Raw genomic sequence first — 16,788 nt, 5'->3', positions numbered from 1 at the left:
GGTGATTAACCCCTTTGTGAGGTTGACAGCTGAGGACTGTATAGGTCAGTGAGTTGGATCATGTAGGGAGAGAGAAAGAGACAGAGAGAGAATGTCCATCAGTTCGTGCCACTGGGCCATTAAACTCCAGTATTATTCCATGGATGATTTTTCTAGGGAAGACATTGCATATTAGGGCCTTGCCAAAGACATAACACACACGCATATATATGCATATATATAAAGGCTATCCCATCTTGTCACAACCGAGAGAAGGGCTACTGTGGAACAGAAGCGTTTAAGGATGGTTAGAGGAGAAATGTGTCACAATGCACAGTGCATCACACCCTGCTGCATACAGGGGATGAGTAAACCTGTAAAAGGGCCCATGCTAACCCCACTGTTGAAAGTGCCTACAAAGGACACGCAAGCATTAGAAGTGGACCTTGAAGCAGTGGAAGAAGGGTGCTGGTCTGAACAGTCCTCTTTTCATTTACATCACATGCCTGGCACACGTGCACTGTTCAAGTGATGGCAACTGGATGCACTGTAGGAAAAAGACAAGCCGGTGGAGGGAGTGTCATGCTCTGGGCAATGTTCTGGTCTGGGCATTCATGTGGATGTCAACTTGACATGTGCCACTACCTAAACATCATTGCGGACCAGGTACACCCCTCCATGGCAGGGGTATTCTCCTGGCCTTTAAATACATTAAAACTCAATCTGATCAAGCACCTGTGGGATGTGCTTGAATAAGAATTCTGATCCACCCACCTCACAACTTGCAGGACTTGAAGCATCTGCTGCTAAAGTCTTGGTGTCTTGTAGAGTCCATGCCTCAGTGAGTTGGGAGCTGTTTTGGTGGCACACCGGGGACCAACAGCATTTTAGGCATGTGGTCATAATGTTTTGGCATTAATAAAATTGTCTTGAAAATGTATCTACATTTTCAGCATTTTTTGTTTTATGACATTATATAAATATCAGCTCCCCATTACATTGTATGAAAATTGAATGATAGAACAATAGAAATACCCCAAAATTACTTCAAATAAATATATTGGAGATATAAGGTTTTATCCAACAGCAACCACTATATGTATATACATGTATGAAGGCGCTGCTGCTGCTGCTGTAATGCAGCACTGCCTCTGCTGTACAACGAGAGCTTGACAACGCAACGTTCAGCCAATCCTGTCAGACCTCATTTGTTGTAAGCCAGTTATGTCAGACCTGGGGGAGGGGCTCTGTTTATGCACTACAAAGTAACTGGTAACCGAGCTGAAGACTGAATTTTGGCTAAAAGCTGACTAAAATAAACATTAAACCTTATTCAAAATCTAGGTAACACTTTATCTGGATGGTCCACTGTAGATGCTTTGTAAATGCTCAGTCTGTCTGTAAGTAATATTCAACTAAATATCCAGTATTTCACATTTTCTGGTTGTTGCTACTCTAAAAGTGCATTGTAAACATTTTGGGGCCATTAAAAAAAATATTTGGGTACCTTACACCCAGACGCCCCCCAGTACAGGCTTAGCCCTCTATCCATGAACCTATAGTGACATCCCTGTATATATGTACATGCACAAATTACAGCGAAAATAAAATATATTTGTATTATTATATATTATTATTATTATTATTATTATTATTATGCAGTAATCTACAGCTGGGCACACATAAGATTTCTTCATTAAAAAAAGCTGTATCTTATTGTACCTGTATTTCTTAAAATTGTAGAGTAGTAACTTCTTCTGTCTTACGTTATGTCTTATAATAATTTTCTACAGTTATCTTTGTATTTAAAAAAAAAACTCCAACGTATATATGTGGTGGTCATAGAATGACAGACTATCATAGCTGTTGAATGGCATTAACATGCTTATCACAAAAATATTTGATGCTTGAGTTACTTGACGTGTTGTGCCATGTCTCCCTCAAAGAGACCAGAGATCCATGCTGACACACACTAAAGGAAATATTGTGTTCAGTCAGTTTGACCCTTGGAGTCCTATCCACACAAGAATCTTATACATATGTTCCTCTCTCGCTCTCAGGATGTCCATGATGGCCTATTCATGCAATGTTGCATTAAAAATACTAGACTGCTTAATGGCTACAAAGTACAAGCTATGCTCTCCATTAATCAACATGCTTAGATGCTCATATATGAGGATTTCCATCTTACAGAGTGTCCTTTTGGCTGTTTATTATATTGCTGATTGAAGAACATTCCTTTCTAGTGTCTATAAATATAACACACGTTTCATTCTTTTTACAGAGATGGGAAAAATGAATAATACTGATGCATAAGTACGATAGACTTGTGTCAAACGTTAGGTGAGTTTAATGGCGCTGTATGCCGGTGCTAGATATTTCTCATAGTTAGAAAGTATCCTGTGCTGAAAGCTCGAATTCTGCATAATTTAATGGCTAATAAGGCACGCTCATGCAGTGGAGGTGGTAGGAAGCACTCTGACCGAGGAACCACTAACTGCTACTGCTGATGCACCTGCCTTTGAAGCACCGCATGCAGGAACATAATTATGCTGCCGGCACAGTTACAGCAATGCCAGAGTAACGTGCGTAGCATCACAGAATTTTGCTCAGGACTGGTCATAATTTCAATAGATACTTAAGGATGGGAAATAAATAGGTGGCATCAAATTATTACAGAATTAGAACATTTGTAACATCAAATCTTGGTTATTTTTCTAACTGACTAGTGCAGAAGTCATTATTTTGCTTTAAGGAGGCACTGTTATGGGTTCTGTAGCTGCTATCCCAACATGCTTTGCAAATGGACACCATTCTTATTATTTTGTCTGAAATTAGTCATCTAGCCAGTTATTATTTTGTGAAGTGAGGTGTTTCCTTTTACCTAATTTATCTTGTCAAGCTATGTTTTACATTCATGTAAGGTACACATTACACATCAGGGAGTTGCTCTGGAGTTGTGTGTAAAATAAAGCTTCATGCTAACTGGATTTTCTTATCATGAATCCACTGTTCAACACATTGATGTCAGAAGTAGGACTGAGCAACACTGAGCAGATGGATGTGTCTAAAAGCAAGTACATGCAGGTATAGTGTAGTGGGAAACAATGCTGCCTTCTATGCTGTAGACTGGGGTTCAATTCCCCATCTGGGTAAGCACCCTACATTGTACCAATAGGAGTCCTTGGGCAAGACTCCTAACACTTCTTCGCCTACCTGTGTATAATTATCAAATTCTAAGTTGCTCTGGATAAGAGTGTCTGCCAAATGCCATAAAGAAAGATCATCCTGGACGTCAGGCAGGGACCCAATTTGAACCCTTTTCCTGCCTTCTTGGAATTGATCAAGGGAGGCAAACTCACAGGAACATGGTGATGTCACTAGATGTGCTGCCCCAGGGATGCCACCCAAGGTTCTGTGATATAGTGGGCCATGTCCTCTACAGCTCTTCCTTGCTCAACAGTGGATAGAGTGCTCAAGAAATATTGGTTCACTTGGTGCTGGCCCTGGAAGCAAGACCCCTTTGACCCTCCTTGGCAAAGGTACAAGGCATTCATTATGATGCTAGAGAAACATTTCAGCACAGACTGCATAAAGGAACAATTAGCTAGTTGACCTTTCCAAGAAAGAGAAGAACTGAGTGTATTTCTAGCTGACATTTGAACACTGTGATTACTCTCAGTTTAGTGCTACCACCTAAAAGCAACAGGTTTTCTAGGCCGTCATGCAAGTGCTCACATCAGCTTATCACCATTGTCACTCTGCGGACCCTTGTTGAGGCTCTGGTTAAAGCAGAGAGGGCAGAAACTGTACTGACACCACTGCACATCACTGATCAAGTGTCAATGTGTGGCTTCAGTGGCCACTATCAGCACCATTGGATGACACGCCTACTGGTCCAGCATGCCTACTGAACTCTTATCCCACCTTGCAATAACAGGATAACATGAGGGAAGATGTAAAGGTTACATAGTGAAGCTTTGGTCATTTCAGTTTTGCTAAAGAACCATTTTACAAGTGCAGCAAATTTGCTATCCAGTATATCAGCTCACACTAATTTAAAAAGGATAGCTACATTTTTGGACTTGTATTTGCTTTCTCTCTCAATTCATCTCTACTACTGCCATTTTAAGGCATGTGTAAAATAGTTTTTCATGTAAGTTTTATTCACTGTCTTTCTGTAAAAGACTGTTAGGGTAGCAATGAGTAAACAAACTTTCAGTAATCAATCAACGCAATGAACTTTGAGAGTTCTGCAACATCACTGGACCTCTAAGAAAAGAGTGAAATGTTGTAGTTGGAAGCAAAATAAAGCCACATGCAGATTAAGTAGGATAATCTTCTGCTGAACACACAAAAGGAATCTGTGAATGGAAGAACAAAACAGTGCACTGGCCCAAGGCAGTTCAGGCACAAGCAAATAGAGGCTGTATCTAAATGGGAGTTTAGAAAGATTTTTCTCCCAAACTCAGATGGTTGTTTTGCCTTGGAGGTTAGTCACACAGATCGTACAATATTAACTAAAGATGAGCTGAAAACAGGCCAGTGTCAAAGCTTCCATCTACAACTAACAAATCTTTGAGCTTGGTGTATTATTTATTCTAAAAACAAGATGGGCCCAAGATATCTTACTAAGTTTTTTCTTAAATTTGCTCTTGAGAAAGGTCCTAAAAAACTACGTCATGACTACGTCCGATTCATGACGTGTTCTTAAACCACAGAATTGTTTGCAACTTTGTGCTCCTGAGTGTGTGTAGATTCTGTTCCTACTTAAGAACCAACCCAAATAAGAAAATATTGGTGAAGGTCAGAATCTTTGTAAAAACCCACTGTAAGTGGGTTTTAAGGAGAAATTTCGGTAACACTTTCTATGAATGTCGCATTTGTAAGCATCTATAAACACATTTATAAAATGTTATAATGTATTCATAAGGCATTATAAACATGATTATAAATATTTATAAAAAAGAATTACACTGGATTACACTTTATAGCATGTTTATTATACATTATGAATTCTTCATATAATGCATTATAAATAGTGTTAATAACATGTTCTAATGTCAGTGCCAAAGAAGTCAGTCCCAGCTTGGAGAGCGTAAAGTAAAGACAAATACCAAGCTAACGGTGGTGTACATTACCTTTCCCACACTGGGTAAAACACTGATGGCAGCTCTAGTTTAAACTCTGACATTTGAAGCCTGTAATGTGCTTTATTATGTATGTTTTAGTGTTTCAGTCAATCCTTCAGTAAATACTTCAACTTGAAGCCTCACTGTTAACATTGGAGGAGGCTTTAGTACAGTATGCTTCACTTTACTTAGAGCGGACAAATACGACTTATGAGCTCTTGTAATTTGTTATGATCAGTACTTATAATGTATTATGTTAACAATTCATAATGCATTATAAACATGGCTATAACAGATAATGCATTTTTATAAATATTTATAGCTATGTTTATAATGTCTTATAAATGCATTATAACATGTTATGAATGTGTTTATAGATGCTTACAAAGGTGACATTCATAGAAAGTGTTACCGAAATTTCTTCTTAAGAGCAGTGGGTGAATGAGGCCCACTGTCGTTATTAGATTTTTTAGGTCTTTTTAAGGTCTTTTTGTTTGCTAGTGAAAGGCTCTGAAAATCTGGTTTAGACAAACTGATCCTCCTGGTACACCTGTGGATATTTTTAGATTTGAAGCAAGAGTGGAGTGGAGAGATTTTTTCCTGTTTATCTGTTTATCTGATGGGGACAGTTTTGGTGGTCTCCCAGGTCTTGCATGGTTGTTAGGAGTCACATTTTGTCTGTATCTTTTTTTTCAACTTCAGTTTTGGAAACTAATTTCTAAAACTAATTTACTAATTTCTGTTTATCTTCTCTGTCAATATGCAAGTGGAGTATATCATATTTAATCTCCCTAGATCTTCTAAAAATGGAAAAACGTGCATGGAAGGGTCATTTTGACTGGAAATGCAATAAATGACAGTGCTGATTTAACAAATACCTTGTGTCAATGCTATTACTTTTGCAGCTGATTGGAAGTTGCAAAAGCACCCTAATATCCACATACACATACTTTTACATTGTATAAAGTGGCAGTATCACCTATTGCACATCCCTGCCTACACTCTCAGAAATAAAGGTACTAAACTGTCACTGGGGCAGTTCCCCTCTTGTCACTGGGGTGGTACCCTCAAGGGTACATCTCAGTACCTTTAGTCAGGGAACATAACTGTACCATAATCCACTGAAATTATATTAAGCTGTACTGACTCCACACACCCCGTCTCGTCTCCAGGCTTTTATTTCATTGTTCTGTTTTAAAACATTAGATTATGAAAATGGTACAAATACATACTTTTCCACAAGGAAAAACATATTTAAGGTACACAATTGGACCTTAAAACCACTGTTGCAATTTGAGGGAACACTTACATTGTTTGTACCTTGATGAATGAAACATATATCAGCACAGAACCTTTATTTCTAACAGTGTACAGCAGCATTTTCCAGTAGCAGCTACACTTACATCTCCATATTGAGTTTCCTAAAGGCACTGGGTTCATGATGGACTAGGACCATGTTTCCTGTAGGTAGCATGGCTCTTCAGTAACATCTGCAGTGGTTTAATGCATCATACGCATGTGAACAATGTTCATAAATTTGTTCATTTGTTAACATTTGAGGATGCCGTTACTCCACACCTCAAGACAGTGCTTGTTGTTTTCCATCTGTCTCAAAGGCTTAACATTTCATGCGTCGAGTATTTACACGTGTTTTTCTTTTATTGCACAGCAGCATGTGGTTGCATTGAACCACTGGCCTGTTTTTGTGGAAAGAATCCAGTCGGTTCAGGAAACAGCCATCCATCATTCTTCGCATGAATAAGAGATACCAAAGGGCCTTGATTGAACTTTTTATTCATGTCCCTGGAAAATGCTTCAATTACACACTCACTGAGGTGCCTGCACTGGAGGCCTTTGGCACAAGTGCTTTCTGAACCATTAGAGTTGTGTAATGACCATCACATTGATTTCCTTTTGATCCAAAAATCGTAAGAAGTCCAGTTCTTCATAGCTTCTCACCCAGAAGCAATTTAGTCACTGTCTGAGTGGCAAGTCAATATCAGCATTACACATTTGCCTACAGAAACTAAAATCAGACCTCAATTATGTGACTGCTTAATAGTCTTGATTGCCTTAGCTTGTGAGAATGTAATTTCCTTCCTTTACCGTTGTGACAGGAGGCAGAATAATGACTCAAGATTGTAGGATTACAATTAAGCCGGGAAAGTGCTCTGTCGTCTATGTCTGTTGTCCCAAGTGCAGGTGTTTGGAGCACTGTGTAGAGCCAAACACAGTTTGTAACCGCAATCAGTACCCGAAAAATGGCCAAAATCACATTTCACATGGCCACAAACAGTATGGGCATTAGTTCTGTTACTCGCTGGAGACTCATTCATTGCAATTAAGCTGAAGACATATTTAAAAGAGTGTGTTGTGAATAGGGTATCATGGGGAAGCACTCTAAAGTAATCTGAACTGGAGTGGTACTCTTTGGCCTCAAAGCCCTCTTGTTCTGTGAATAAGGCTGTAATTCTTCTTTTTTCAGAGCATAGAAATTGACCATTTGCAAAATTAAAAAGTCCAGCCTTCCTTGGTTTCTGCTGTTATGTGCGTCAAACAGCTGGGCTAGTCAGGCTACCTGGAAGCATCTGTAGCTGACGTTCAGCGGCACAGTGGAAAGTTTAGAAGCACACAAAAAAGTCAGAGTCAGAGCAGTCAGAGCAGCATTAGATGCTGGAGAGAACTTGTTTTGTAATGAAACAATAGAAATGATGGTATACCAGCACATTAAGATTTACACAGAAATCACAAATGTGAGCACTGTACTGTCCTGTTTAATCACACTAGTTTATCAAGCTAACTCAGTTAACTTAGCTAACATGATATAACATTATTTACCGTAGGACATCACATTAAAATGTTTATTAACAAATACAGTAGCACAAATAATTGTAGCTTACCTTAAAGCCAGCGTAGCGCTGTTGTCACAACAAAACCTCGTATCTCCAAAATGGTAACTTTACAGGAGAAGGAAAAAAACCTACTTTACTTAATGTAAGTCAATGGAACCAGACTTTTTCCTTGTCATTTTGAGCTTCTTTTAGTCCAATCTTCGTGAAATTTACATACAATGTAAAGAGCAAAAGGCTTTTTTCAAATTATGTCAAAAACTGAAAAATGGAGATGCAAGGTTTTGTTCCAACAGCAGCAGTAAGTGTTTCTGTTAGTGCTGCTATAACAAATATTTATATATCCGATTATTCGTTGAATTAATCAACTAATAATTGACTAATCGGCTTTAATGTGGCCTGTAAATATGAAGAGTTCTAATAATACAATGTTAGGTAATGTTCTGACAAACTGAAGAACCGTTCACCAACTGTGGAGCTAAATTACCACTACAGAAAAAAACGTGGCACTTTGTTTAAGTCTGGCTGTAATTTTGAGCTACAATAAGCAATGAGCAATATGTGAATGATATAATAATAAGTTTATAGATTATAGTTGTGCTAGTTCACTATGCGTGAATAGGTTTCCAGAATGGCCAGTTGTCATTTTTTTCACATGAAAACAAAGGGCCTCATTCACCGACATCTTCCCAGGTTTTTTCTTAAATGTGTTCTTGAGAAATATCCTAAGAAAAGGTCTACATCAGATTCATGATGTGCTCTTAAACCGCGGAACTGTCCACACCTTTGTGCTCTTGAGTGTGCATAGATTCTGTTCTTACCTAGAGGTGTAAAATTCAGGTCCAGAAAGTAAAAATCCTTCCCAGGATTTTGTTCCAACTGCCTGGACAGCTCTGCTGGTGGTTTGATCTAATTAGAGAAGCCAGGCCGTTGGAACAAAATCCTGGGAAGGATTTTTACTTTCTGGACCTGAATTTTACACCTCTGTTCTTACCTAAGAACTAATTCCAAATAAGAAAACATTGCTGAAGGTCAGAATCTTTGTGAAAACTGCATAAGTGGGCTTTAGGAAGACATTTCTTCTTAAGAATGGTTGGTGAATGTGGCCCAATGTTTGCATGAGTTGTATTTTAAGCAAATTAAGGGGTTGTGTGTAGTTAGATATCTAATGTATACGACACTCTGACAGTACAAGCTGCTTTTAATGTTAGTAATGTGACATGATGAGCTTTAATGTTGTTTGTAAGGGTAACTATAGCTCATTCTGACAAATGGCTACAGTTCAAACTGCACATCCTCAGGGAGCAGTTGGGTTTGTCATAACAGTGGCATGGAGGGAAGGCTAATGGTGACCGACTGCTCGGCTGCTTCAGAACAGACACCAGCATGTGCTTCCATGGAAAACAAAGTAGACTATGTTGTATGTGTTTACTTAATCCTTCATTTAAGAAAATGCTCCCAGCCTCACTTCGTTTTAAACTTTCCGGTAACATTGTTCTTTCATATGTGCTCACATAGGTACAAACCTATAAGTCAGTTACTGCCCTCTTCAAGTCATTAACTCACTCCTTTGGGCGTCACTTGTAAACACAAATGTGACAATGAAAGTATTTGTTGTAAAGTAATGTTGATGTCTGCCCTGTGATGGACTGGCGACCTGTCCAGGGTGTATCCTGCCTTCTGCCCAATGACCGCTGGGATAGGCTCCAGCCTCCCCCCCGAACCAGAATGATAAGCGTTTTAGAAAGTGTGTGTGTGTGTGTGTGTGTGTGTGTAATGTAGCCCTACTCTATACACTTTAATCCAGAAATGTTTTCAGCTTCAAGAACTAAATAAAAACAGCACAGCCCTGATGATTAGGCTGCTGTGTGTTATGATGTCAAGCTTGTAACAGTACAAGAACTCTTTTTGGTTCTATAAAGAACCCTTTTTCAAAAAGATTCTGTGTAGAACCATTTATAGCACATTTTAAATCAATATGAAGAACTCTTTCACAATGCAAAGAACCCTCGAATCATGCAAAGGGTTCTTTGAGTGCTCATTGTTCTGTATAGAACCATTTTCTTTACAGAAGAACCCTCGAAGAACCATCATTTTTAAGTGTGTATATGAGTGGACAAAAGATGTTTTATCAGAATGTATTTGTTACATTCAGTAGTTCAATAATATTGTTTGCATTGGGGAACGCAGGATTCCCATGAACCTGAACATGATGCCATCATATACATCACTGCTGTCGGAACAAAACCTTGTATCTCCATTTTTGTCATATTTCAGTTTGTCACAGAATTTGAAAATGCCTGTTGCCCTTTACACTGGGTGTAAATCTCATGGTGAATGGCCTAAAAGAAATGGCCCCAAAATTGCTTGGAAAAAAGTCTGGTTCCATTGATTTAGTTAAGTTTGATCTGACTCTTGATATTCAGTTATTACATAACCATATTTGTTTGTCTCTCCACAGCCACCATCACAAGGCAGAGCATCACCAACTAAGACAATACAAAATGGAAGTCCAACCAAATGCCCCCGATTCATGAAGATAAAGAACTGGGAGAGTGGAGCGGTGTTCAACGACACCCTGCACAACAGCTCTAGCAAGGTAGGACTGTACTGAGCCTTCTGCGTAATTAATTATCCAGATGCAAATGTCCACTGTAAGATTTGTTGTTAGCTCTGTCCAGCATGAATTAATGATGCAAAGAGAAATAGCTTGGTAAGAAACAACAGAACAGTCACCTGTCCAATTACTTATGGTCCCCTGAAATTAAGGGATTAAGGTTAGGGTGTTGTATAAAAGAGCTGTAATTCCTATATGCACAAATAAACACCCTAATCAGTCATTGTTTCATTTTAGACTCTATTGAATGTTTTACATTCTGGATTTCAGAGCCAAAACAGCAACAAACACCAAATAACTGCACTAAATTTGCATAATCGTTGGATAAATCAAAGAGTGGGATCATAAAAACTACTCTAAAATGGCTTCACATTCTGTTTTGGCTTCAGTTGTAAGATTCATAAGAATGAGCGAGCACGCACTGTTTGAAATTTAGAAAGAGGTTTGTTATGTTTGCTCACACTGTAAAATTGATTTTACTTTTTAATCAGATTACTTGCTTCTTGTTGAATTACTCTTACTGAAATACTGTAAATTATCACACTGCAAGAAAATAATCTATATATTTTGTAATCATCTTAAAACTAGTCTATTTCTCATTTTGAGAATGTTGTAAGAATGTTCTAAGATTATTCAACTTGTTTGTAAACACTTTTTAACTTGTTTAAACTAACTTTATTCAGAGACTGCAGATAATTGTGTCCATTTCAAAACATAACACAGATAATTTTGCTTGAAACAAAACAAAATACAGTTGTATGAAAACATTTTGGCGACCCAATCAATTTATGTTTTGTTGATTTTCTAAGTGAAAATAAGTGAACACACAGTTCTGCACATTTTAATGCACAATTACTGTTGATTTGTTGAATTTGACATGTTGGGGAAAAAAGAAAATGTGAGCTGTGCAAAAGTGATGGCACGTTTTGTATTTTAGGTTTATTTTTTCCAATATGTTAAACTTAACATATAAATAGAAGTTGGTGCACTAAGGTTTGCAGAAAATGGCATATTGAAGTTCCCTGCAGAGCATGTGTTGACTTATTTTTACCTTTAAAAATAAAAACATGTAATTTGACTGGGGGTGTCAAACATTTGCAAACAAATGTATTTTACATTTTGGAACAAAACCTTGTATCTCCAAAATGGTAACTTTACAGGAGAAGGAAAAAATCGACTTTACTTTTAATGTAAGTCAATGGAACCAGACTTCTTTTCAAGTCATTTTGCGGCACCTCTTTTGGTCCATTCATCATGAAATTTATGTACAATATAAAGGACTACAGTCATTTTCAAAATATGCCAAAAACTGAAAAATGTCAATATATATGATATGTAATATTCTTAGAACAATCTCAAAAAGAGAAACTTTAGACATATTGACTAGATTTAACATCATTTCACTTGCCAAGATATCATTTTTTTGCAGTGCATCCATCCAAGGACCCGCCAGATAGATAACTTAGATAACTTTGTTGACGTCTAGCTGTCTCTTCCCTTTCCATGTGCCAAACTGAAGTTTAAATATAGATGTAATCTTTCCTGCAGACATAGTGTGGGTAAAAACCATGAGGACACTCTTAACAACCATCTCCACATTTTGAATCATCCCCCAGTTTCCTCTAACCAAGTGGAAAAGAGGGACACGAGGTTCTACATGATTTCACGAGTGCCTGGCGTTGCATGCTAATCACTGTTAATTACAGATCATATGATTTATAATATATCACGCACACGGAGGATTTTTTTGGGTTGCATCCCCAGCTTTTTGCAAATAGAGGCAGCTGTGGGGCGGAATTCATAGCGCCTCATGGCTAGCGGATGTGCAGAGCCAAATGAAAGTGTTTTGTTTTATTTTTAACACGCTGACGCCGTGCACCATCTATCTTATCTCTTAATCAGGCAGACAGTCAGCTAGTTAGCTGGGGTCCTAGGCCAGGGTACAGTCTGGTCCTTGCTCCAGATTTAGACTTGTCCTTGGTGCTCTGCATCCATTCTTCTTGCTCTCGGGTGAAATCTTGGCCACACTGCACTGTGCTTCCGCTCTGGCTTGTCTCGGGTGGCCTGCTCAGGGTTGCGTGGGGGTCCCGAGTCAGTCGGCTGAGGCTTTGAACGCTTCACCAGTTTAAGTGATGCTTGGCCAGTGCCCGTTTTAGCAGCGCCGTCCGGCCCATAGTTAAATTTCTACTCCGGCTCAGCCGTTTCGCCTCTCTTCTAGTGACCGCATTAGTGGCTACCCAAAGTGACAGTGCGCTTCAACTCTAATCTTATTACACTGACCATATGAGCTTGCTCAAGGCAATGACCGAGTTGCACGTCACTCTCTCGCTCTCTATCTCTCTCTCTCTCTCTCTATCTCTCTTCCCCCCACTGCTTCTTATTTCAGCTCTGATGAAGACACTTTTATTAGTGTCGCAGTATTAGGATCAGCTCGACAAACACATTAGGAGATGATAAATGCTTAAACTCACTGTGCATTTAGGTCACGCTCTTGTTCGAGGGGCATTCAAAGACTGTGACAGCAAGAGGCCACGCAAGGTGAACAGTGCTTCCTGTTAAAGTGTTGGCACTGGTGTGAGAGGCCTCATATTTGTGTACCGCAGTATAACGGAAGCTGATTTATTCATTGTAGGTGCCAATTTGCACTGACAGAGTGTGCATAGGCTCAGTGATGACGCCTAGCCAGACTCACAAGCCAGACGAAGTTCGAACCAAAGAAGAGCTTCTACCTCTGGCCACAGACTTCATCAACCAGTACTACACTTCAATCAAAAGGCAGGCCTGCACACCACATTATGAATTCACATCCCTATCACAATGTATGCTGTAAGCAGGACAAGACAAAACAATGTACCCTGTAAAACATGCAACTTAATCTCCAACTGAGAAAAAAAAACATTTGCTCCAGTAGTTGTTATATTGTGCTAGCTTTGGCATGCTAAAAAGCTAAAATAAGCCTAATAAGAAAAGCAAGACTTATCCATAACAGTTTCCCTATAAAACACCAAGTATGATCTCCAACTTACCAGTTGTAATATGCTTCACCAGTTGTACTATTGGTTTTGTCCATATTGTGCTAGCTTTAGCATACTAAAGGGCTGAAGTAAGCCCAGTAGGAAGGGCAAGACATGTCACTAATGATCTGCCCAGTAAAAAAAATTAATATGCTAAGGGCTAAGGTAAGCCTAGTAAAAAGACCACAACTTATCCTCAATCATTTGCTGTATAAAATTATTAATATAGTCTCAAACTGAACAAAAACACTCGCTTTACTAGTTGTAATATTGGTTTTGTCCATATTGTGTTATCTTCGGTATGCTACAGGGCTAAAATAAGAAGAGCAAGACTGACCCTTAACAACTTGCACTATAAAACACCAAGTATGATCTCCAACTTACCAGTCGTAATATACTTCAGAAGTTGTAATATTAGTTTGGTCCATATTATGCTAGCTTTAGCATGCTAAAGGGCTAAAGTAAGCCCAGTAAGAAGAGCAAGACACATTACTAACAATCTGCAAAACATAACAACTAAGCATCTCCTTTGACAAGAACATTTCCTTTTCTTGTTGTAATATTGATTTTCTCCATATTATGCTAGCTTTAGCATGCTAAAGGGCTAAAGTAAGCCCAGTAAGAAGAGCAAGACATGTCCTTAATAGGTAAACATATCCGAAACAAGTAAAATGATCTCCAGCTGAGCAAAAACATTTGCTTTAACAGTAGTAGTTTTGGTTTTGTCCATATAATTCTAACATGCTATGGGCTAAAGTAAACCTAGTAAGAAGAGCAAGACTTCTCTTTTGACTTGTAAAACAACTGGCTAAGACTGTCAAACTGAACAGGAACATTTGCTTTATTAGTTCTGATATTGATTTTGTCCATATTATTCTAACATTAATATGCTAAGGGCTAGTTAGCCTGGTAAGAAGACCAAGACTTATCCTCAATTATTTGCTAGATAAAATGATTCATATACTCTCCAGCTGAACAAAAACAGTTGCTTCAATAGTTATCATATTGTTTTTGTCCATATTATGTTGGCAGTAGCATCCTAAAGGTTAAAGTTAGTGTAATAAGAAGAACAGGATGTACCCTCGACAAGTAAACATATCCAAAATATGTAAAATGATCTCCAGCTGAAGAAAAACATTTGCTTTAATAGTTGTAGTTTTGGTTTTGTCCATATGCGAAAGGCTAAAGTAAGCCTAGTAAGAAGAGCAAGACTTATCCCTTCTGACCTGTAACACAACTAACTAATATTGTCCAGCTGAACAGGAACATTTGCTTCATTAGTTCTGATATTGATTTTGTCCATATTATTCTAGTATTAATATGCTAAGGGCTAAAGTAAGCCTGGTAAGAAGACCAAGTCTAATCTTCAACCATCTGAAACATAAAATGATTAATATACTATCCAGCTGAACAAAAACAGTTGCTTCAATAATTGTCATATTGTTTTTGTCCATATTATTTTAACAGTAGCATGCTAAATGCTAAAGTAAGCTCAGTTAGAAGAGCATATCCAAAACAAATAAAATGATCTCTAGCTGAACAAAGACATTTGCTTTAATAGTTGTAGTTGTGGTTCTGTCCATATTATTCTAACATGCTATGGGCTAAAGTAAGCCTAGTAGAAGAGCAACGCTTATCTCTTACAGTTTGCCCTGTAAAGCAACTAAGACTGTTCAACTGAACAAGAGCGTTTGCTTTATTAATTATTATTGATGTTGTCCATATTATCCTAGCATTAATATGCTAAAGTAAGCCTGGTAAGAAGACCAAGACTTATTTTTCATATAAAATAATTAACATAATCTCCAAATATGCAAAAACAGCTGCTTGACTAGATTATCCATAATATTTTAGCGGTAGGCTAAAGTAAATCCACTTTACCTGACCTGTATTCAGTGTTATGGCCTTCCTTTTGATAATGCTCCTTCTATATGTGGGTCGTCCATGTGAGAGCAGGTGTGGATCCAAGGCACACGTGGATAGACTGGAGGAGGTGAAGAAAGAGATTGAAACTTCTGGAACGTACCAGCTTAAAGACACAGAGCTGATATACGGGGCCAAACATGCTTGGAGGAATGCGGCCCGCTGTGTGGGGAGGATCCAATGGTCCAAACTGCAGGTACCGCGCTACATAGCAGCCTTACAGGCCTTACAGATGGTCTCTATCCTTTCCTCAGTTGCTTTGTTTGTTCCTGACCCAATCACATTGTTTATTTGGACAAGAACTAGTTACACAGTAAAAAAGTATTCTTTCAAGTAGAGATTTTCCATTTGATTTATCCTTATTTCCCAGCACGCATTACACTGCTGACTGCTTTAACCGTCACCTCACAGTTTGGGGTCATCAGTCAAGCAAGATTAGTATACAAAACTGAACTGCTGTGAGAGAGTGTGCCTAACTAATTTTGTACCACAATATATATTATGTATTAAAAATTATTGTTAATAAAATGGCAAATGTGTCATAGCTTCAGACTGCGTTAATTGTGATGTGGCTACAGTATGGATTAACCTAAACATACATACATACATACATCATCTAAACCGCTTATCCTTCTGGGTCGCGGTGGGGTGCTGGAGTCTATCCCAGCTGTCATTGGGCGGAAGGCAGGATACACCCTGGACAGGTCGCCAGTCCATCGCAGGGCAACCTAAACATTAAATATAAAAAAAAAAATGACCATTTCTGAGAAACTCTAGCTAGATGTTAGGTCACTAGCATAAATTCCGAAGCTGGTTTATGCAGTTTACGCTGGTCTGATGCTGGTCTGGTGCTGGTTTAGCTGGTCACCCAGCATGGCCATACTGGTTGACCAGCATTCCAGCATTCAAAACTAAACATATACTGGTTATGCTGGTGATAGCGATGCTGGTCTATGCCTTTTTTTCTTGCAGGGTAAGTTAGCAAACAAGCTAGCACTAATAGTAGATCGAGATCCAGTTTTTTTGGCTTTCAATTTTATAGTGATATTTTGATGTTACTTTGATGGTGACTAACTTAATGTTAAAGTTTTGCTGATACACTAAACACAAATGGAATTCAAATGCATCATAGCCAGCTAGTTAACCCTCTGGGGTCAAAGGGCATTTCTTTGATTTTTGCATATCTTCTTAAATTCACCATTAAAGGCCCTTGCATATAATATTATAGTCATATGTTCCATATGAAAATGCTCAGTTGTCTTCGTCCCTACTTT

At 38.5% G+C, this 16,788-nt stretch overlaps 1 protein-coding gene across 1 annotated transcript in view; it reads left to right on the top strand.

Moving 5' to 3' along the window:
- The window catches only part of nos1 (nitric oxide synthase 1 (neuronal)), a 99,635-nt gene that overhangs the window by 17,110 nt on the left and 65,737 nt on the right, over positions 1-16,788 (top strand). Inside the window, exons 4-6 of the mRNA XM_036598862.1 lie at positions 10,422-10,559; positions 13,210-13,352; positions 15,548-15,710. Of these exons, the coding sequence (XP_036454755.1) occupies positions 10,422-10,559; positions 13,210-13,352; positions 15,548-15,710 (444 nt within the window). The remainder of the gene's footprint in view (positions 1-10,421; positions 10,560-13,209; positions 13,353-15,547; positions 15,711-16,788) is intronic.

Source organism: Colossoma macropomum, unplaced genomic scaffold (assembly GCF_904425465.1).
Source record: "Colossoma macropomum unplaced genomic scaffold, Colossoma_macropomum, whole genome shotgun sequence".
Lineage (NCBI taxonomy): Eukaryota > Metazoa > Chordata > Actinopteri > Characiformes > Serrasalmidae > Colossoma > Colossoma macropomum.
This window is presented reverse-complemented; position numbering and strand designations above follow the sequence as displayed.